General features: G+C 42.3%; 1 protein-coding gene across 15 annotated transcripts in view; it reads left to right on the top strand.

Moving 5' to 3' along the window:
• Positions 1 to 22,992, top strand: part of PTK2 (protein tyrosine kinase 2) — a 198,223-nt gene that overhangs the window by 15,803 nt on the left and 159,428 nt on the right. Inside the window, exon 1 of one of the 15 annotated variants that reach the window (XM_060277576.2) lies at positions 12,594 to 12,719. The exons of 13 other annotated variants lie outside the window; for them this stretch is intronic. In XM_060277576.2, coding sequence (XP_060133559.2) covers positions 12,683 to 12,719 — 37 coding nt within the window. In that variant the 5' untranslated portion in view covers positions 12,594 to 12,682. Of the gene's footprint in view, positions 1 to 12,593; positions 12,720 to 22,992 lie in introns of those variants that run through there. One more of the 15 variants, XM_088676028.1, reaches the window with a different exon arrangement.

Raw genomic sequence — 22,992 nt, 5'->3', positions numbered from 1 at the left:
AAAAAAATCGTAAGTCGAAAAAACCCTATCTAAAACCGCCACGGTTTCCTTTCGGATGTCGAGACATTCGTAAGTGTGCGGCCATTTGCCCCATTCGTAAGTCGAAAAATTCGGTTGTCAGGTTGTTCGTAAGTCGAGGTACCACTGTAGTTAGTTGCTTGGTTAACATCTCAGAAGCCGGATGATGAGCTCAGTAGAATTTCTTCAAGTTGTAGGATTCACTTTTTTAGGAGCAGTAAGGTAAGTTATACTCCTGATGTCTTGTGTTTAAGGAAACAATCCCTAAACCACTTGCATTGTTTTGGATTTCTAAAACAAGATATGATGGATACATGTAGTAGTTTGTGCTTTTGTGATAGCATGGTATTGAAGAAGAGAAAATGTATAAAAGATCACCCAGAGCATGTTTTTGTTTACTTCCTTTAGATTGCAGACCTGGAAACCTGTCCCCAGCTTTTAGCCTTTTGTGCTGTACTTGTGCCCAGCATCAATTTATGGCAGCCTGGTGACCCACCCACAAGGATTTTATGACTCACTGGTTTATCCTTTTCTCTAAATTCAGAACTGCTGAGTTATATTTTAAATTTGCAAGACACTCAGAAAATGAGCTGGGATATAACTTGCATTGTAACATGGGTTTTGTGTTTGTATGTCTGTCTGTCTCTTTTGTACCTAGCACAATGCACATACAATATATTTATGTTCTGTTTCGTTTGAGATTACTGTTGGAGAGCGCTCAAAACAATGATGTCATCTAGAAATGTGCTTTATTTGGTCTTTTCCGTGAACTGCAGCCTCCTGTTCTCTTGACTACTCCAAACGTAACAGATTAAGTGAGTCATCAGCCAACAGTGTAATCACTAGTTTGTTGGGTAAATAACTTTCAGAGTGCAGTGCAGCATCTCCTTGGATAAAACTTTGTGACAGATATTCCTTTTGTGGGTTCTATTCGTGACCACACTGTTAAAATTTAGGAAAGCAAAGACATACATGGCAAAAAACCCCATGCTGAATAGTTAAAAAGAAAGTGTGTCAACAGTTCTTTAACCACACACGTACACAAACCAGATAATGTCTCAATATTATTTGGATCATTCAGTGTTAAAGTGGTGACCTTTCATCATATGCTTGCTTGCTTTGTTCTTTGGGGCTTATTCTAAAAACTGCATGAAGCCATGCATAGGATTGCAGTCTTAAGAAAAAAGGAGGTACACCAAGGCTGCCCACCTATTGAACAGGACTGTATTCTTGAGAGTTTCTTGAATTAGTATGTATTGATCACTGGATGAACAAGTCCCAATTCCTTCATTTTCCTTTTTGTCCAGTCACTTACCTTAATAAGGTGGGAATTGTTTGGAATGAATGAGAGGAGAGTTGAAAAGCTTTGTGCACACTTACAACATATCATAAAATATTGCCCTTAAGTATCTTTCTGTGGTGTTGAACTTGCAAAGATAGCTCTGCTTTGTGCTATTTTTGCACATGTAAATCAACACTTGAAAACTATACTACCTTGCTACTTGCAAGTATTGAGGTGTAAATTGAGTGTTGAGAGGAACAGATCTTGTGGAAAGGTTGGTAGGACTGGATAGTTGGTTTAAGACTACATATTGGAAGTCTGGCAGACATCCACTGACACAACGTAATCTGTGCAGTGAGGATTGAAGCTTTGTAGAAAGTGCACAGGATTACTTCCAGCACTACTTAGTAATCCAAAGAACAGCAAGCTATTCTGTTCAGAGTAGTGCTACTCTGCTGCATATTACTGCATATTGCTGCACATTACACATTACAGCCGCTGGCTGTATTTGGATATTACCTGGGAACTCTGACTTAATAGCTAACAAAGCAGGATAGTTAGGGTGTAGGGAGAAGCAAGGGAGGAGCATGTTCCCTTGGTGCTCACCATGGCTTAATAATACAGTACAGGAGTGACCAACCTTTTGGGACCTCCAGGCACATTAGCCCATTGAAGAAACTGTTGCAGGCACCACATATACAGCAGCCAAGCATAGATGGCAACCTGCTCTGTTGGAGGCAGTAGAGTACTTCCAAGTAACCGTAATTTCAGCATGGGCAGGGGTGTGGAGGGAACTCCAAAGGCACCAGGGAAGACTTCTGCAGGCACATTATGAAGCTGCAGATGAACATCTGCTCATGATGACTGTGTCTGGACTGGAGCCTGTTCCTGGGCCACTTTCCCAGATTGTACACTGCTTCCTTCAGTAAGCTAAGCTGTGTATGAAGGGTTGATAAATATGAATTATGGAACCTTTTTATTTTTAAACTCTGAGGTTTAGATTACTATTTGTATCATGCGGTGACATCTTGATCAGCTTTCTCATGATGATGTATGCCTGTTAGCATCCTAATAGCATTTACACATAATAGCATTAATATCCCCGTGAACACATGACAGCATTAATTTTCCCATCCTTTGAAAATATTTTAAAATGCTTTTACATGCCACATGCAAAATTGCTCATTGAAGTTGTAGCAATCAAGTGATGAGCATCTATGTGGGTACAGAGCCAAGGAATGTGTTCCAGAGCACTGCAACTCACTTTGATACTAATCTGTGAGGTATAACAGGGATGGCTTATTTGTAGTCCACCAAATTTCCAACATGTCTGATGATTAGCCATACTGGTTGGGGTTGATAGGAACTGGAGTCCACAAACTGGAGTCCACAAAGCCTGGAGAAGAGAAGGTTAATATGATAGCCATGTTCAAATATATAAAAGGATGTTATATAGAGGAGGGTGAAATGTTGTTTTCTGCTGCTCCAGAGAAGCGGACACGGAGCAATGGATTCAAACTACAAGAAAGAAGATTCCACCTAAACATTAGGAAGAACTTCCTGACAGTAAGAGCTGTTCGACAGTGGAATTTGCTGCCAAGAAGTGTGGTGGAGTCTCCTTCTTTGGAGGTCTTTAAGCAGAGGCTTGACAGCCATATGTCAAGAATGCTTTGATGGTGTTTCCTGCTTGGCAGGGGGTTGGACTGGATGGCCCTTGTGGTCTCTTCCAACTCTGATTCTATGATTCTGGAAGTCACCTGATGTATATCTACATAAAACAGACAACCTAGCATTGGTGAATCTCATTTTTAATTTGACAGTTTTAAGTTCAACAATGTGTATACAATATATGGGACATTCTAATTGTAGAGGACTGAATTTTAACCAAATAGCATTTGTCATTGACAAAAATCTGCAGTAATGTCCTTCCTGCTGAAGTTTGTAAAGAAGAAAAGTGAAGGAGGAAATGTTATATTTCCTTGTTCTAGCTTTTCTTCCCCTGAGAAGCAACACATTTTTTTACACACAGCTGGGCTCAGCTGCACCTTCGTACTGCCTCTTTAAGCTTTAGTTGGGAATTAACTCTTCACACCTAGGATTGCATGATGGAGCCAACTTTTTCCTAATTAGTGGTTAGCAAGGACTGTTTGCTGAAATAATTAATGAAATCAAACTTCATAGCAGTTATTAAATTCCATGCTGGGCTGATAAATGAGAAGCATACAGAATTTATGCAGACCTGGCGTAAAACAAAAAGTGCCCTCAAAAATTTATTGGATTGTGTGAGTTGATTTGATCATTGCTCTGTATGCCTTATAAACACATTGGGTGATTGGTCCTTATTGTGTACTTCAAAGTCCTTTATGTGTAAGCTACCCAAGAAGACAATTTGGCTTCTGCTGACTTTCTTCTACCGATACCTATCATGCCTCCTAAAATTAATCTCCAGCTTTCTTCATATAGACCAGGGGTCCCCAGACTATGGCCCCCGGGCCGGATGCGGCCCAATTGGCCTCCCAATCCGGCCCGCGACGACCCCCGCCGCCCGCTGCCGCCGCCCACTCTTACGATGCGCTGCGCGGCGGCGCGCTTCCAGATCTGAAAAACATTGCCGAAAATCGTTTCTGCGCATGCGTATGGGCCTCTCCCGACCCAGAAGAGGTCATTTCCGGTGCACTTCCGGGTCGGGGAAGGCCCATACGCATGCGCACAAACAATTTTCGGCGATTTTTCCGGCCTGGAAGCGTGCCACCGCGCCAGTAAATGGGTGTGCGCATGCGCACTGGCACGCACTCCCCCACCCTCCGGCCCACTGTGCGCGCACTCCCCCGCCCTCCGGCCCGCCGCACGATCGGCGCGGCGGGCACCGGCCCGAAGGCGGGTAAGTCTGGGGACCCCTGATATAGACTGCCTTGCTTCTTTATTACTATCAAGGAACCTACATGTTTCACTTTAAAGGATGGAGATGAACCTGGATGAATAGTTGGGTTTTATGTTCTGCCTGAGCACAACCTGAAACATGCATAGTGCTTAACAGAGCCTCATTTGAACATCTGGCACCCTTTCCTGGCCAGGTGCAAACCCCATGGCTTCACTATCCGTCAACCTTTCTTTTCTCTTTCCCAGTGCTCTGTTTACCTCTAGTCTAATTACTGTAGTTGTGAAGACCTCTATAGTTAGCACACTATTTTGTGATTCTTTGGTTCACCTAATGCAGGTATTGCTCTAATATGAATTTTGGAATTATTCTTATAGGCCTATGTGACTACCTGTTCTGCTTATTCACAAGTAAAATACATAAATGGTACAATGCTACCTCAGAGCTATAAAAGGGATCTTTCTTGTAAAACAAAAGAAGCATTAGGAACAGAGTGGTGACAACAACAACAACAACAAATACAACAACAACTTTATACCCTGCCCTTACCGGTTTGAAAACCGGGCTCATGGTGGCTAACAGCAAATATGTAACATTAATTAAAAGCAACTTTAAAAACAGCTTAAAATGCAACACAAATGTAGCATCCATGTCAATAAAATTCAAAAAATTCAGGGTTATTTTTTTTAAAAAAAACCCAGTTCAGTAAACGTCAAGTGATCGCCAGGGCTAACTGGCCAAGTTGGTCCTGCTAGGGCCAGCAAGGAGACCAGGGAAGACTTTAAATGTGGGGTCCCATAAGAGTTTCTTCATAGAAAAAGGAAAGGGAAAAGGGAATGGAGGATCAGGCTAATTCAAATTGAAGGCCAGGCGGAATAGCTCCATCTTAAACCACTGAGCCTAGGGCTTGCTGATCAGAAGGTTGGCGGTTTGAATCCCTGTGACGGGGTGAGCTCCCTTTGCTTGGTCCCAGCTCCTGCCAACCTAGCAGTTCGAAAGCACGTCAAAATGCAAGTAGATAAATGGGAACCGCTACAGCGGGAAGGTAAACGGCGTTTCCATGTGCTGCTCTGGTTTGCCAGAAGCGGCTTTGTCATGCTGGCCACATGACCTGGAAGCTGTACGCCGGCTCCCTCGGCCAATAATGCGAGATGAGCGCGCAACCCCAGAGTCGGTCACGACTGGGCCTAATGGTCAGGGGTCCCTTTACCTTTTACAGGCCCTGCGGAAGGAGATCAAGTCCTGCTGTTATGTGTTCATATAACCATGTCTAAATTTGTTGATGTCCAAATTTTGACGCTAATCCAAAGTAAGTGATAATTGTTTGAGTAGCAAGCATGATTTTGGGTAACAATATTGAACTAAGATCTTCCAGTGTAGCCTAACTTGCACTACCAAGTGTCTTGCTTCTGTCTGGTAGTGTTCTCACTTAGTGTGCAACATAAGAAGGGCATGCTCAAACTTTGGAGAACAGGTGCAACTGGGCACTTTCTGGGACTCTTTTTCATTAATATATTACGTTTCTATTTATCTTCCTAAGTCCTCTCTCTGCCTGTTTTTTTATAGCTTATCAAAGTATTATAGTTGGAGTTTTCAATGCTGTTAAGGAAACTTGCCAAGGCTCTTCTAGTGAACTTCTGATGTTACACAATTATTTTAGAATGAAGAAAACTCCCCAAATGCCTTTCTTTTTGAAAGGCTCAAATTGAACCAAAAGAATTATTTCCTCTTTGAATGGGTAACATTTTCTGAATGGGACAGATCCCCAGATTATGTGGGGCATATGTGTGTTGTGCATGACTAAGCATGATGCACAGATGAAGCCTACTGCAGACAAGGTCTTTATTTTATTAAAACCAGCACATTACACTGGAAACAACACTATCTCTGGTAAATGCATGTGTCTGTATCCTTAGGCTTATCAGTCTGGACAGATTAGCTATTAGGTTTTACTTTTGCTCTTGAGCGGAAAATAACCCCAAAGCTTTGTTCTGTTATAGACTGTGGTGTTCTGGAATCGTCTTGCTGAAATAGTCCACACAAGTGTTAAAAGCTCTGATGTGGTAGGTAATAGAACTGTTGACAGATCTTCAAGTCTAACATTGTGAATGGGGATAACTAAACGATGATATTTTTATGAGCCTAGATTTAGCTTTGTAAGTACAGTACTATTAACGATAGCAGGATTGTGGCTACCATTACAAGTGGAGGTAATACATCCACTTACAAAGAAAAGGCTCCTTTCATTTCTGCTGATTAGTCTAATCTTTAATTTTACACAAGAAAGTCAGACCTTATGGCTAACGTACAGAAAAAAAGTGACTACCGTGTTTCCCCTTTTTTAAGACACCGTCTTATAACTTTTTTTCCTCAAAAAAACACAAGGTGTCTTATTTTCAGGGGATGTCTTAATTTTTTATTAGATTTTTATTATGGTTTTTATTATGGACCCACCCTGGAGAGCAACTTCTTTTAAAAAGAGACAAGGGAAAAAGTGCCCTCTGTTTTGCAACACGCTGCCTAGGCTGCGGGAGGGAGGGCACGCTGTACCTGCCCAGAGACCACCACCATCACCCTCACTCCTAGCCACCAGAACGCCAGCCTTGCAAAATACATCCTCCCTGAGAGATGATGTTTATGTAAGGAGCATTCACCGTGCATGTCCAAAGGCAACCAGTGCAAAGGCAGTGGTGAGGGAGGCACTTTGTGCATGCTCCGAGACCACCCCAACCCGAGCTATAAACCCACTCTGGCTTTCCAAGACGTCTTTTCCCCGGCACTGGACTGGGGGATGGGAAGGGGGTGTCTCTCTGTGCATGCTCAGAGGCAGCCTCGTTCCGGCGCCGCTATGGAAGGGGAGGGCACCCACCCAACCACGATCCAGATCTCGGCCACAACGAGGTGCCGTGCGCCGGCAGTGGACTGAGCCGGAGCCCCTGGTGCAGGCCGGCGCAGGCCAGCGTGGAGCCCACTACTGGCCCCGCCGAGCGCAGCCACGGGCCTATCGCCCAGCCCGCCTGCCTCCCGCTCCCCTGCCCACAAAATTCCGGCGGCGGCCATTTAGCCCATGATGCTCCGGCGCCGCGAAAGGGGCCAGCAGCGCTCCCGGCGCCGTCCGGCGCTCTGGCAGGGCCAGCGGGCCTCCCGCCGCCACTCTGCCTCGGGCCATGCAGCCCACAACGTTCCGGCAGCGCGGAAGGGCCAGCGGGCCTCCGGCCGCCGCTCTGCCTCGGGCCACACAGCCCACAACGTTCCGGCGGTGCGGAAAGGCCAGCGAACCTCCGGCCGCTGCTCTACCTCGCCACTCCGGCTGGGCACTCCGCCCGGCACTGCAGAGCGCTCCGCTCTGCAGCCGCCTGTTCCGGCGGCGGGGCAGCAGGCCTCCTCGGCCGGGCGAGGAAGAGGTCAGGCCGCTGGCTGGGTGCTTCGCCTGGCGCTGCTGGGCGCTCCGAGCTGCGGAGCGCTCCACTTTGCAGCCGCCTGTTCCGGCGGCGGGGAAGCAGGCCTCCTCGGCCGGGCGAGGAAGAGGTCAGGCCGCTGGCTGGGTGCTTCGCCTGGCGCTGCTGGGCGCTCCGAGCTGCGGAGCGCTCCACTTTGCAGCCGCCTGTTCCAGCGGCGGGGCAGCAGGCCTCGGACGGGCGCTCCGCCTGGCGCTGCCGGGCGCTCCGAGTGCTCGGCACTGCGGAGCGCTCCACTTTGCAGCCACCTGTTCCGGCAGGTGGCTCGCCGCTGCAGCAACCGGTTCCAGGCCCCGCTGGCTGGCTGGGTCCCGCTGTACACGGTATGGAGGTATGTCTTATTTTCGGGGTGTGTCTTAAATTTAGCAACTGCTACAAAATGCTGCCATGGCTTACTTTATGGCTACGCCTTAAAAAAGGGGAAACACGGTATTGCTTCAGAATGTAGGTGAGGAAACATTATCTGCAAATGTTTCTCAACACTACCTATGGAAAGCTAATGTGTCCAGAAGAATGGCACTAGTCCAGCAGCTCCCCTATGGTATTGTGTTTCTTTTGTGCAGAAGATCATGTGTTGATGAGCATTCAGATATGATTCGCCATCTGCATTCTGAAGTGGTATAGTACCAGAGGACTGCACCATGGGATTCCCCCCCCCCTCCTGAAGGTGATCAGTAGAGCTAAGAGCTAAATATGTTGTTCAGTGATTATGAGAGAACCATGTATTTGTTCCAGGACAGATTTTGGAAGATGTTCCTGGTGATGGAAGTAAGCTTGAAAGATGGTTTACAGTGCATGGGGAACTTGTTGCAGGTGAAAATATACACACTGTACAAATCATATTTATTGTTTCTTGAAAAGCCACTTCCTCAGATTTGGGTGACAAGCTTCTTGGTACCTCAGTTTATGAACACAATTGGTTCCGGAAGTCTGTTCATAAACTGAAGCGTTCATAAACTGAAGCGAACTTTCCCATGGAAAGTGATGGAAAGTGAATTAATCTGTTCCAGATGGGTCCGCTGTGTTCGTAAACCGAAAATTCGTAAACCGAGGTGTTCATAAACCGAGGTTCCACTGTAATGTTCTTTTATTCACAAAGCCACATAGTAATGGGAAGAAGATGCAACATAGCTGCTAGCTACTCGAGTGTAACTCTGATTCTGAAATCCTTAGCTAGAGCATTGGGCATGTTATAATTTGGTTTGGGGTGCAATATTCAGGACACGGTAAATCTCAACTTTTTTTTTTACACTCAGTTCTGTCCCTTGTGGTTGCTAACTTAATCATGAAAGATTGCGGACATGCCTAGTGAACTCTCAGGGGGGAAAAGTGAGTAGGATTTTTTGTTACTTTTGAGTAACAAATTTACTCAGCCTTTTCCTTAACTGTATATTTCCTTTTAAACAAAGCTATTGCTTAAACAAGAGAAAACTGATCTCTGTTCTACCCATTTGAGCCAGATGAATCTTGGTGATTTCAGGGAGAGGTCTTATTTACATAATAAACAGTTAAATGGAGTTGTCTGAGACACAAAACGTGCCTTTTTGGTTGTTGCTTCTCTCTGTTGTCGAGGTCTGTTGTCCTGACCTTGCAGGAGTTCCAAAAACATTTGCAGGAGTTACGGAAACAAATCTGTTTTTTTAGGCTAGATTTTAGTTGAGTTTAAAAAAGGGATGCACATAGTTGAATATATTTGTGGATATGGTAAATTTTAATGGAAATTTGTGTAACTTATTGGTTAGTTGCTATGCTGATGTTTCTGCAAGCTTGTCTGCTGTAAGCCACTCAGAATTTACTAACTATTGGAGGGGATAGAAATTGTAAAATGAACACAGTAGTAGAACCATACAGTCCCAGTTCTGGTTTTGCCAAACTTGTATTTGATTGCAGTTGTTATGTAACTTAAAATTTGTCATGTTGTGGGTGGAGGGAAAAGGGGAACATGTCTCTTATGCTCAAGGTCATGGGTCGGCAAACTAAGGCCCACGGGCTGGATGAGGCCCGCCAGGCTCGTAAATCCGGCCCGTGAACCCTGCCGCCTGCTCGGTCAGTCCCCGCACGCTGAGCTAAACCAGTGCAGTGTTTCCTGGAAAATAAGCCGCAGATGCCTCGCTGCGCAGGGACTGACTTCTGCAATGCTGGCATGGCTTCGGATTGGCTGCAGGAAGTTCCTGCAGCCAATCCGAAGCTTCGTCACCCATGCACTGAGGTGAACCCAGCGCGGCCATGGACAGAGAGGGAGGTGGGCGGGTGGCAGGTCATGGGCATTGTGATGGGCGTGTTGCGGGGCTTCAGCCGGAGCTTGGTGCGCCTGCTGGCCCCCGCCTGGCGTCCGGCTTGGCGCTGCTGCTGCTGGTGCGCTCGGCAGCTGCGCTGGAGCAGCTGGAGGACGAGCTGCGTGCTGCCTGCCCAGTGCTCCGCATGCGCCTTGGACGACAGGCTGCAGTGCGTGATGCACGACGCCTGGAAACTCCACGGGGACAGGTCGATGGAGCGGCTGTTGCTCATCAACAACGCCGGTGAGCAGGCAGTGCCGAGACGCACTCCTGAGCGCGTGCAGAGTGCGTTCCTCCTCCAGGTCCGGAGGTGGCTGCGGGACCGGCTTGCAGGGTGGCTTCCTGCAGCGGCTGCTCTGCTTCCTTAGAAATGCCAGATCCCCAGGCAAAGGACTAAGGCAGGGTTTTAGGCGGATATAACACTAGGGACATAAGCCACACATTAATAAATCTTTCTCCCAAGATCTGACAAAAGCTGCATCCTACAGATTTCTCTCCCTCCCCCCTTTCCTACCCACTACTCCCTTTAATAGCTAAAACTTTGAATCTGCTATTTATAGTTATTTTTGCCCCAGTGCATCAACTCAAAGCTGCCAGGTACTCGGAGGTTAATTTCACTGTGTGAAATTATCTTTATTTGGAAAGATAAAGTGTAGTCAGTGCATGGTGGGATTTTGGGGTGGGGTGGGGGTGCAATTTCTTTTCTTCTGGGAAAGGGATTTCTTTGAACCAGGAGAAAGCCCAGGTGCCAGATCGTATTCTCCTCCCCTTCCCACACTTCCAAAATTTTAATTTTGATGGGTTCATTCTCTTTCACTCCCCCCCCCACTTTCCCTCCCCAGTTTCTCTGATATACTCATAAGACCACTCTGCTTTTTAAGGAATACAAGACATTTTCATTTGGGGTTTTTAACATATTGTGACTGTCACTTCTCAATCCAGCTAGTCAATCTATTTTCAAAGGGGGTCCCCTTTCTTGTCTACTGAATTTCCTTCCACGATCGGATCGGATATGTCTAACCGCGTGCGTGTCTGACTTATTGTTTTTCCTGTTTTTTGTGCACTATAAATACAATATGTGCAGTGTGCATAGGAATTTGTTCATCTTTTCCCCCCAAAATATAGTCTGGCCCCCCACAAGGTCTGAGGGACAGTGAACTGGCCTGCTGAAAAAGTTTGAGGACCCCTGCTCAAGGCCACATTTTCAATTCCTGGCAATTCAATTGGAAGGGAAGGAAAGGCCTTTGCCTGAGACCATGCAAAGCCCCAATCAGTTGGCAGGCAATAGTGGTTTGTATGGGCCAATAGACTGACTCGATAATATAGCAGGTTTGTAAGGGAAGATGAACCACAAGAAAAAAGTGGGCAGGAGTTGCAATACCCTGTTTCTCATATTTTAAGACATACCCATAAAATAAGCCATAGCAGGATTTTTAAGCATTCAAGGAATATAAGCCATACCCCGAAAATAAGACATAGTGATAGGCGCAGCAGCAATGCCAGCCGCAGCAGGAGGAGGAGGAAAAAAATAAGACATCCCTTGAAAATAAGCCATAGTGGTTTTTTTGAGGAAAAAATAAATATAAGACATGTCTTATAATATGAGAAACACGGTAAAACCAAACTGAACAAATTATGCTGTTGGGTCTGGTTCAGTTTTAACCTTCAAACAAGATAAGATTTTTTTGGGAGTAGACTTCTGGATTAGGTCGTGCTCTCTCTGCTCCTTCTGTGTTTATGCTGCATTCCTCCATTTAGCACTGTATGTGACCACCTCTAACCTGGGTTATAAAGAGGTTTCATAAATGCCTAAATTTCATGTTGGAATTGATATCAGGTTGTCAAAGAATGCTAACAGACTTCATCATGGTTAGAATTTGTGCAAGGGATGGCTGTGTTTGCACATTACTATAAGCCATAGTTTTCTGGCTTGTCCTTTTTCTGCCCAATCATTGCTTTTTTGCTACTGCTCTGGTGCAAGCAGGACAGACAATCCAGGAAGCCTGAGCTGGTAATTGTGGTGTCTTTGTCCCTAGCAGCTTTAGGATGGTTTGCAAGTTGTGGTTTCTTATGGAAGCCTTGATCCCTGGCTTGGATGTAACAGAAAACCAAGGATTCATTTGCTCTGATTGCATGATTTTTGGAAAATGAGAAATATGCAAAACTTCCATCAAGTGAAAAATGATTCATGGAATGCATGAATTTTTGTTAACAGCCCAGAATTTAGGCAAATGTAGGAAGGTGTATGAACTTTATACTGTTCTCATTTGATTTTTCCCCCCCAGCAGATTTTTGACTGTTTTGATTAAGGTTGAAGGTACACACAGAACTGAGTTTACAAGAGCATAAGGCATATGCTCTTATAACCATACACCCTTGGTACTGGAGACAGAAGAAGGGGTGGAGCTCTAAACTCAGGATTCAGCTTTATGTTTCCCCCCATTATGTCAACAGATAATCCTCTTTGGTATGGGCAATACTAGATTTCCTAAGAATAAGCAGTTTTATAATGAGAGGCTAAAATGTTTCTCAAGTAATTGTTCAGACTTTTTCTGGTTTCACTCTTTCCCCTCTTATCATTAAAGGTGTGTAGTTGTTTTTCAAGGAAGGGTGTGTTTTGGTTTTTGCCTACTGTGAAATTTGAGAGCTCTTGAGTGTTTAGAGATTTGACAGTAGAGGCACAGAGCGGTAGACATAGCTGCAAGCAACCTTGCAGCAAGGGAATCAGACATAACTTTCCACTGGAGGATTTCAAACACCACAAGGGCAAATGCAGGTTCTTGGATTTTTAAATTGTGCAAGTAATGGTATGTACTTCATGTATTGTTTGGATGAATTTGGTGGTTGGTTGGTTAGTGGGTATACAGACAATTCTGGTAACTGCAGAAGGTAGAGAACTTTTGGCTGTGTACTGATAATAGCATGTTTTGCTTGCTTCTCAAATACTGTATGCAATAACTTTGTCTCAACATTCCCCTGTGGTAACAAATGTACTCTAGAGACTTGGTGGTGGCAGTATAAAGAGTATCCATATTGTTTTCTCTTTTTCTTTGTCCATAATGGTGACTCAAGTTTGGATTTTGTAGCAATTCAGGCTGAAATTCTCCAAAAGCTGAAACTGCCTTCAAAAGCACAGCCAAATCTAATGAGGGGTTTGTGTGTGTGTTCCTCTGGTATGATTCTTGCCTGTTTCAGTGCCTGGCATGTAGTGTTTAAAGTTTTCCCCTTTTTTAAAGAGATGGGATGAACCCTGGTACTTACCGTATTTTTCCGTGTATAACACCCCCCCCCCCGGTGTATAAGACGACCCCTATTTTTTGGGTCTCAAAACTAAGGAAATTGTCCATGGTTCTGAAGCTTCTTTTGAGGAGGATTGCCCAGTTGTTGAGCTTGGGGGGGGGGGATTACCCAGAATTGTTCAGATTGCCAACAATCGCTCATCCGCTAGCGGCTTATAGATACCAAAAAACAAAAGTTAGTTACATTATAAAGAAAAAACATCAGCCTAGTTTCAGGGGCAATGGAATTATTAAATTGGAATTACATTATTAGTATTCATTAATTTAGAATACTCATTCCACTTTTCAGCAAGGATGGGCTTTCACATAGGCATCTTTCATCCTTGAAAAAAATGAACACACTCACTCAGTACTCTCCCCAGTGTATAGGGAGGTTCTGGTTGTTTTAGAGGCAACCCCTCCATTGAAGCTCCTCTTCTCCCTTCCTTCCATATCAAAAAAAATATAAGATGTCAAGGCCAGAAGGACAGGGCTGCTCCTGCCACAACAGTTATTTCCTCAGACAGCTGACTTGATGACATTTGATGGAATTGTCTTTCTTCTTTCCCAGTCTCAGTTTTTAGTTCAACTCTCTTGTCTTTGGCAAAGAACAGTTCCTCCTTGACACCCCCCCCCACATTTCTGGAGCAGAACTGATAATATCTAGGCCAGGAGGACAGGGCTGTTACCACACAGTTATTTCTGCAGGCACTTCTAATGTACCCTTCCAGACAACACGAGAAACTATGTTATGATAATATTGTATTCGTTGGATGTGCTGTAAAGTGGTAAATCTGGTTTTGGAGTGTTTAGACATACTTACGGATTGTGTTCTGAATGCTGTAATCAGAATTGGGGGAATGGTAAGATAGGCGTAAGGGCAATCTTTTTTGAACTCTAACATCAAAATGTTTTCCTTCCCATTCTTAAGACTTGATTGCCTTATTCTGTCCTCTTGCTCTCTGTACATGTTCTGAAAAATGTAAGTTTATTTTTTTTTCTTAACTGCTCAAGCAACTTATTGGGCTAGGCTTGCAGAAGACTGGCATTTGGAGTAACCGGTTAGCAGATGGTTGTAATGTGTGCAAGGACATCCAGTGGTGTACAAGCATGCATGGTAGTCTAATTGCCTTGTATTTTTCTGTTAACTTTTTTTGGCAACAGAAAAAACTTTTTATCAGAAGCAATGTGAAGTGATAATTATTCCTGTCTTAATTGTATGCTTTTTGTAGTTTTATCTAAACACAATGGAATTACTGAGAGCTTATAAGCATTTTACCTTCAAGTCGGCAATTCCTTCTGGTGAGGGGGGTATTTAGGTCAAGGTTACTGAAAAAAAATCAGAGTTTATATTGGTTTAATTACATCTTAATCTAGGGGGAAATTGCTACCTGTGTATTCTGATAATACAAGTATAGAGACTAAAAAAGTATATATTTGTATGTGACAGTTGATGCATTTTGGCCAGCTGCCTTCAACTAAATAAAAAGAAATTAGATAGCAGAGGTTGCCCATGAAGCTTGTTCTGCCATCTGTATAGTACTTGGATTTCAATCTGGAGAATATCTGTATGCAATCTCCCCAGAACCCAATTGATGTATAAATATCCCCAGTAGCACAGTGAAAGAGGCAGGAGGAAGGTAGATATCCCCCAGTCCTCCTAAAACTGGTTGTACAACTGTACCATTATCTAGCAAGTTCAAGAAGCATGCACATAAATGTTTAAAACTTGGCATGCATCTGCTTGTACTTGGCATACATCTTTTAAAAATTGGATGCAAATGCTTAATTTGTTTGTTACATTAGAAGAAATTGTTTGCTAGTATGACATATTACATTACCAAACAGAGCTGGTTAAACTCGGGTCAAGTGCTCTTCATTGCTCAATTTTTTAAAATGCCAACTTCTGTATTTTTATTTGATTGCTTCAAATGTTTTTGCTTTCAGTACAGCTTAGTTTTAAGGAAAAACCATTTTAACTTGTGAATACAATTTAAAACTTGCATATGAAATGGGAGTTTCACGAACTTCATCATTATGAAGTGTTTTGCAGTTCTATATTCAATTGGAAGTCAATCCATTGAACTAAGAGTGACTTTATTCTGAATAAACATAGACAGGATTGGAGTGCATGTGATCTAGTGTAAAGACATTTCTATGTTAAGGCAAGGCTAGCTAATGTGATGGCCTTCTGATGTTGTGGGCTATAATTGGCATCTTCCCCAGTCCAAAAATCTCTGGAGAGTGCCATGTTGGCTATCCCTGTGTTAAGGAGAACTGCTTGGCATTGGACCAGCCATCTCCTCTAATTTGTGGTCATTTTGGACTGCATATGGCAAAGTGAGTTCAAGCTATGCTTTAAGGGCTTCTGCCCAAAGGCAAAAAAACTACTATTGTAGGGTGGTAGGTACTAGTGTAATTTTTGGTCTTGTGCCAGAAACACAACACTAGCATATACCAGGTAATCATAACTTGCACCAGTCACATCAAAGTATGCATTTGGACACCCTGCTTCAGCCTTTTGGTGTAAATCCAAATACATAAGTGGGTGAACACGGTCTATATCGTCAGGAATTTACTACAATCTCCCCATGTGGCTGGGTGATGTGGAGCTATTTAAATTTAGCAAAAGCTACATCTGAGTCTTACACCGAATTAGTTGAGAAAATGGGCTACAAAACTTAATGAAGGCAGATAAATGTTTGTAACAATTACCATTTCTATCAGCAATAGTAAATATCCAAAGTAAGCAAATGTTGATAAAAGAAAATTTCTGAATCAAAACTACATGTGTAAATTCATTCCAGATCACATTTACTAAAACATCCTTTCTTTTTTTAAAAAGAATGCTCTGCTTTGTATGTTCAGTATTGGGAACCATTCGCTGGGAAATGACACAACTTGGATTTACTAGCCTTTGAGCATTTAACCACAAATCTCAGTATAGCTCATAGAAAACATTACCTGCTAGTCAAAATGGAACTTATCCATTATTATTTATTGGGAACTACTGAATCTTGCTTCATTCTGTATCTCATGCAGTCAGCTTGGGCTTTAAGCAACCTAAATAATCTGTTGTCACTTGCAAATTTGACTACCCCACTGCTCACTCATGATACCACAGCATTTTGATCACTGCTTGCTTCCCTCCATTGTATTAAATACCTGGGAACTAGTGATTGGGGATCATCCCTGTTCTGAGCACCAAGTTCTCATACGTCACGCTCATACTCCTCACCTGCTTGAGTTCTGAAAATGTTTTGAGACTTGACTTTGTGTTCCGTTTGCTCACCTTACTTGCATACAATAAAAAAAAAATCTTGTGCATGGACATTTGTTTCCTCTTTTTGTGGTGGCCCCTTTGCAGTCCCCTGCTTGGTCTGATGATTAGTTCAAATTCAATGTGGGAAAGGTAGTTTCCCTACTGGTGGAAAGTGGGGTGCTGCTTAGCAAGTGGGGTGCTACTTACCTATAGCAAGATGAAACAATGCTGGTTTCATAATCTCCATCTAGCTCTTAAGAAATCTTTGATACTAGGGACACCAATCAGTTGTCTTAGAACTATCTTGTACTGTCCTTGCCTGCTCAAGAAGTAATTTAGAGTTGCTTCTTTTTATATAAATGCATTGGTGGAATGTCTGTTGCATTCTTGCCCCACTATGTTGGCTTATTTAAGGCAGAAAGCAAAATCTTCAGTGCCAGATATTCTTTCTTTGCTCATATCTGGAGATTGACCTTGTTGCAAATGGCTTGTTTTGCTTGACATTGTGTTTATATCAGATATTGGTGCCTTTAAAAACATTTCTGAGCACCATCATTGTGAATGATTTATAACTCTACTATAAACTTGCTTAGGTGGACTCTTATGGACAGGTATGCAAAGAACTGTATCTGTTTCTTAGTGGGGGAATTTTGCTTTTGATTTGTATCGGCTGATGAAACTCTCTGATCACAGTATGTTAACGTCAAGTTCTCTGCAGGGTACAACAGTAATTGCTTATCAGGTTTTCTTTTATCAGGAGCCTTCTTCTAAGATGTCTGAAAAAGCAGACCCTTCAGGAGTTTTACTAGTCTTCTTCTGGCTCCACCACCAGGTGCATGAGTAAAAACCCACTCTAAAGGTCTGCTTGGGAACAGCATTCATCACAAAAACTGCTTGCTGTTTTGTGTATAACTAACAGCTGCAATTTTATTTGCAGGTAGGTAGCCATGTTGGTCTGACGCAGTCGAAACAAAATAAAAAAAATTACTTCCAGTAGCACCTTAGAGACCAACTAAGTTTGTCATTGGTATGAGCTTTTGTTTCAGCTGCAATTTTCAAAGTCATAAAGGCATATTGATGTAGAGAGGTCATACTTGTAAAACACAGATCTGGAGAATCATTGTAACACTAAAATAGTTAAGCTTAGCATTCCCTTTGCATTAGCAAACTATAAATCAACTGCATTATTTATTTTTTGCCTTGCTCATTAGGCAGAATTGCACCCCCATATGTATGTATTTGTGTGAGTGAGTGAGAAAGAGAGAAAGAGAATATTTTGAACAGAAGCTGTGAGGGCTATTGAAATAAAATGTTTGGGCATCAAACATGCACTTATTGTATGCAGTCTGGCATAAATTTATATGTATGTGAAATGCTTGCTGATTGATGGACATCTCTAGCTGTGGAAGTTTACAATGCTTACTCATAATTATAGCAGACTGTATCAGCATAAAAGGCATACGGTAGTTTATTTCTCTCAACAGTTTTCCAAGTTGAATGGATCAGGGATGTGGTGGCCATAGCTTTGCCTACATTTCTCATCAAAACCTACTCACTCCCATGTTGAAGCATCATTGTATAGCTTAGGCAGAATTAACAATTTTTGCTGTGTGCTCACATGTTGGTAGCAAGCCACTTCGTTATGTTGTGCAACATGATCATATCACAGCATAGGATGCACTTAGCTTTATCTCTCTAGAAACGTAGCAGGAACTTGCTGGGCAGTTTATGTGCACAAGCAAGAACATGCCTTCTAGGGTTTCATCATGCATTTTGTTTTCTAAATATTTGTTAAGACTGTGGGAGAGAATAGTTTTACATTCAAGTGATTTAATTCCACAAAATTCAGTTGCATCTATTTTCTGTTAAATATTATAATGTGATACTGGTAGCTCTTGTTTCCCCCCTCTCAACTTCCTTTCAATATTCTAAGCTGAGACATGAATATTAAGGATGAAAAGCATTGAACTCAGATTTTCTTATGTGCTGACTTTGGAGGATGTGGACACCATAGAACTCAATCTTGTTTCACTGCTTGAAAACTCTATTCCTGTCAGGCTATCTAGTCAACTGGGATAATATGACATTTAAAATTGCATCACAACAGTTGTTTAAAACCTGGACATTTTAAGTGGTGGCACACTGAGATCATCTTTCTAGGAATGAAAATCCCCAAAGCTGGTTAAAGTGAATTTAGCTTTCATACTTTATCAAATAAAAGCCAATTTAGACTGCTGGGAGACATTAGTGGTCAATCTTTGTAGGAAGTTCCATATCATTAGCATGAAAATTCTTCCTCATCTCATTTATATTTTAAGGGGCCTTCCTGTCTCAGTTTCACAGCATTATTTTACAGAAACCTGTTGACCTTAAAGAAATCCCTTTGTGGAACTGCCTATCCCATTTCACTCTCCAGTAGCTCTGACTCCTCGCTTGATTAGGAGTTTAACAATCTCGGTCTCCACATCCTATCATAGAACCTTTTCTTCTAGCATGTCTTTGAGAATGAGTTCCTCAAACTTCAATGGCTCATACATACACAGTTTTGACCCATTATAAAGGTCACTGCCCTTGTATAGTTGGCTCTAGGGCAGGGATGAAGAACATGTGGTCCTCTGCCCCCAAATTGTCCTATGGTTTTTTGTTCTCTGAATCTAATGTCAACCGTGCCATCACAGCATACTCAGAAATGTTGTTGTACATGGTTCACTACCTGGTTCCCACTTTCCAGCAGAGAGAATTCTAGTTGCAGGTGATAAGTCAGAAGCCATTCCACATGGTCATGTCTAGTAGAACCTTCTAAACTATTTAGCAAAAAGACCATTGGGTGCAATGGAACTCCATGTCCCAAGATTTTGTTGACTCCTGTGGGAAAGATGAGCACAAGAGCAGTCTCCTCTCCTGTAGTTTCCAGCAGCTCATATTCAGTAGCATACTGCCCTCAGCCTTGGAGGCAGAGCATGGCTGTCATTGTAAGTACCCACTAACAGCCTTTATCTACATGAATTAATCTATTTTTTCCTTATTCTTTTTCTGTACTTCTGGACATATATCTGCAAGTTCTTTAGTATTTTGATTGCCAGTTTTTAATGCTGTTCCTGTTCTTATTTTCTAATACTGCATCCTTTACTCAAACACTTAAAAAATTTATTACAAACATCTTTATCCAACTTGCTCTTTTTTCATGTCTTGAGTTTATCCTGTATGCCTATACAATGCTGGTTTCATAATCTCCATCTAACTCTAAGAAATCTTTGATACTAGGGACACCAATCAGTTGTTCTAGAACTGTCTCGTAGCTGTCATTGCCTGCTCAAGAAGTAATTTGTTCATAATTAAGAAGAAATATGACTAGCATCTTGTTGTTGTTTAGTCGTTTAGTCGTGTCCGACTCTTCGTGACCCCATGGACCATAGCACGCCAGGCACTCCTGTCTTGCACTGCCTCCCGCAGTTTGGTCAAACTCATGTTCGTAGCTTCGAGAACACTGTCCAACTATCTCGTCCTCTGTCGTCCCCTTCTCCTAGTGCCCTCAATCTTTCCCAACATCAGGGTCTTTTCCAAGGATTCTTCTCTTCTCATGAGGTGGCCAAAGTATTGGAGCCTCAGCTTCACAATCTGTCCTTCCAGTGAGCACTCAGGGCTGATTTCCTTCAGAATGGATGACTAGCATCTTACTTTTTTATTAATGCTAAAAAATTGCATCTCTGCAGAAATGTAACAGACATCTGCTGGGAATTAAAAATAACTTTTAACGTTCTATATATTAACACACATTCAGAGAGTAAGAAGCTACTCTGATATTGCAAGATGGGGAGAGAGATCTTTGTATAAAGAGGATTGATAATTTTTCATTTTAGCCAAGGGTTGACACCTTATTTAACAGTATTTAACAGTTATGTCACAAACAATAAAGAAGTACAGAGCATTGTATGGAAGAGAAAAGTTTACAAATTTTTTGTTTGCTGTTAGAAGTTATGAAGTTCCAGTTTACATTTTGAGTCATTGCAACATTAGGTATTTACTTACTCATTTTCAGTTCCAGATTTAGGGCATTGGTTTGTTTTGCATTTGCATGAATTAGCTTTTCTGGTTTTCAGTGACCTTTGAGAGGAACAAGTTCTAAATATACTAAGGTACTTCACTGAGAAAGATGTCCTGCCTTTGTAAAGAAAAAATATAGCTGCATCTCCTTCAGTGAAAGCTCCTGCTAGCTTCCAGGAGGGGCTTGCTTCTGTTCTTTGTCACTCTTTAAAAAGTGATTGATTCAAAATGAATGTTAGGGTGTGAGGCTATCAAGTGAACAGAATGGGCTTACTGGTACACGCACAAAATATTGGAGTAGAAGAGATTCAAAAGGCTGATTGCTGTGGCTGTTCTTCTTTTAGGATTTATTGCAGCCGCAGCCAGATTTAGCAAAAGACGTTTACCCATCTGGCAGCCTAGAATTGTCTCGTCAGCTGAAGCTAATGGACTTAGTGATGGATGCCTTTTGTTTGCGCTGCCTGACTTTTGAGTGAAAGGAGACAAAAGAAGCTCCACTGGCTTCACTGTACTGTGTGATAAGCTCGTGACCAAAGGCTGCTGCACTATGTTCTCTGTGAAACAGGATGGGGGGGAGAACAAATATTAATTGACAACTTAAGTGTTTTGGATCTAAGAATGCTGAAGCTGTACTGAATATACCGAATTCTAGCAGGCTTTGTAAGCAAAAACCTACATGGAAAGACTATACTGTGGTAAGTCTTATGTAAGATGATTCTGTTTCAGCAGTTTAATGTGTGCATTGGATGCAGTTGCTGCTATGCCCTGATTCTCAATATTTTTAGTCTTTTGTTGTATGTAACCTGAAAACCCATTTGTATCAGTTAGGTTAATAGTTAGGACCTTTGTGATTATTCTGCATTTTGTCTCTCAAGATGGGTGTTCATGAAGCTAAATTACATGCATTGAAAATTCATCAAGTCCATTTTCAGTGAGCAAACATGTCCCCTCCCCCATTTTTCATTACAGAATAAAAATATATCTGGAACAAAATTAAACTTCGTTAGTTTGATTGGGATGCTGCAATATCCTTTCTTAGTATGCGGGATGGTTAAACATGGGTCTGTTGATATTGTAACCGACAGCTCTCTGTGTGTATGTGTGTGCATTAAAGTATACCTGATCAAGAGCACATTGGCAAAGTATGATCATAAGAAATAACAAGTAGCCAATTGATTTTCCTAATACTTAAAGCTGTGTGGTTCTGAAACATTTGTTTCCTCAGCTCAGTTTTATCAACGAATGTCACAAGAGCTAGTTTCAATTTGTTCACATTTTTATTTTGTATTGTAAACCAATTATCTTCACTGGTTTAAAGATATTGAGCATATAGCAATTTCAGAGTGGCATTGAGTTTTCATAAAAGTAGTGAGACAATTGTGACTATAAATCACTTGTGGAGCAGCTTTTTTCCATTACTCACGACATTTGGATGTCACACTAAAACAGGAGTAGCTAACTTGTGGCCCTCCCATATGTTTGGCTGCCATCTTCTCTCACCAGCCCCAGCAGGCATAGCTAATAGTTAGGGATTGTGGAATTTGTAGTCTGGAAAAAGTGGCTAGGACTTAATCCTTGAGTTTAAAGTCCCACTTCCCTGATAACTGGAAGAACATGCTCTACGTTGCTTAGATATAGAAGTGTCTTTGTACGTATTAAAAGTTTAAGTGTTCAGAATTTCCCATCTACCAGCATCGGCTGCAAGGGTGATGATTTTTTAAATAAAATGTGTTTATTGCCTTTGGATTAAAAATGCCCTAGAGGTGTATTTGATGAAGGCCTGCATAGTTGGTGACTCACCAGTCAGAATACAACACACCAGCCGTGTCTGGTGGTTGCTGTTTGCTTGACAAGGCCTCAGCTCTTGCTGACCTAGGCAAGGGGTGGTGTGTGTGTGTGTGTGTGTGTGTGTGTGTGTGTGTGTGTTTGGTCACGGTCACGTATTTTAGGTAAGGAAAATGTCATTGATTCCTCCACTTCCCAAACATATATGTGGCATTTATTAGCTACCTTTCTTTGACCTCCAAGATATATTTGTAACCAAATAGTTGTACCAATATTTGATTGGTGATTAAAACTTGCCTCTTGCTGTTGGGAGAAAGTCGGTGTCATTATGCTGTTAATACACATAAATACACATAAATTGATTGGTCTGCACAGTGCATTATGGGAAAGATACGCTTCAGCCATCATTTTAAATGTTGATTATGCTTTAATGGTTCTACACTAAATATATTCATTTGACTCAATGGACACCCAAAACCATTCAGGCTGAATGTGTTATTCTTATCAGTGCTCTGACAAAAAAGCACACACTTAACATTTCTAGATGTTTCACTGTAACTTCAGGAATCCCTGTAAGCAGATGGCTTTATACAAACAGTGCACACTTCATTCATGCTACCTGGAATTCCTTTGTTAGATTATAGTCTTTGCAGGCTGTAGACTTTGGAGTCCTTCTGTAGAGTGGATTCTCCACCTTTCATGTGAAAAGTG

Source organism: Zootoca vivipara, chromosome 8 (assembly GCF_965207765.1).
Source record: "Zootoca vivipara chromosome 8, rZooViv2.hap1.1, whole genome shotgun sequence".
NCBI lineage: Eukaryota > Metazoa > Chordata > Lepidosauria > Squamata > Lacertidae > Zootoca > Zootoca vivipara.
The sequence above is the reverse complement of the archived record's forward strand: the minus strand, read 5'-3'. Positions and strand labels throughout refer to the sequence as shown.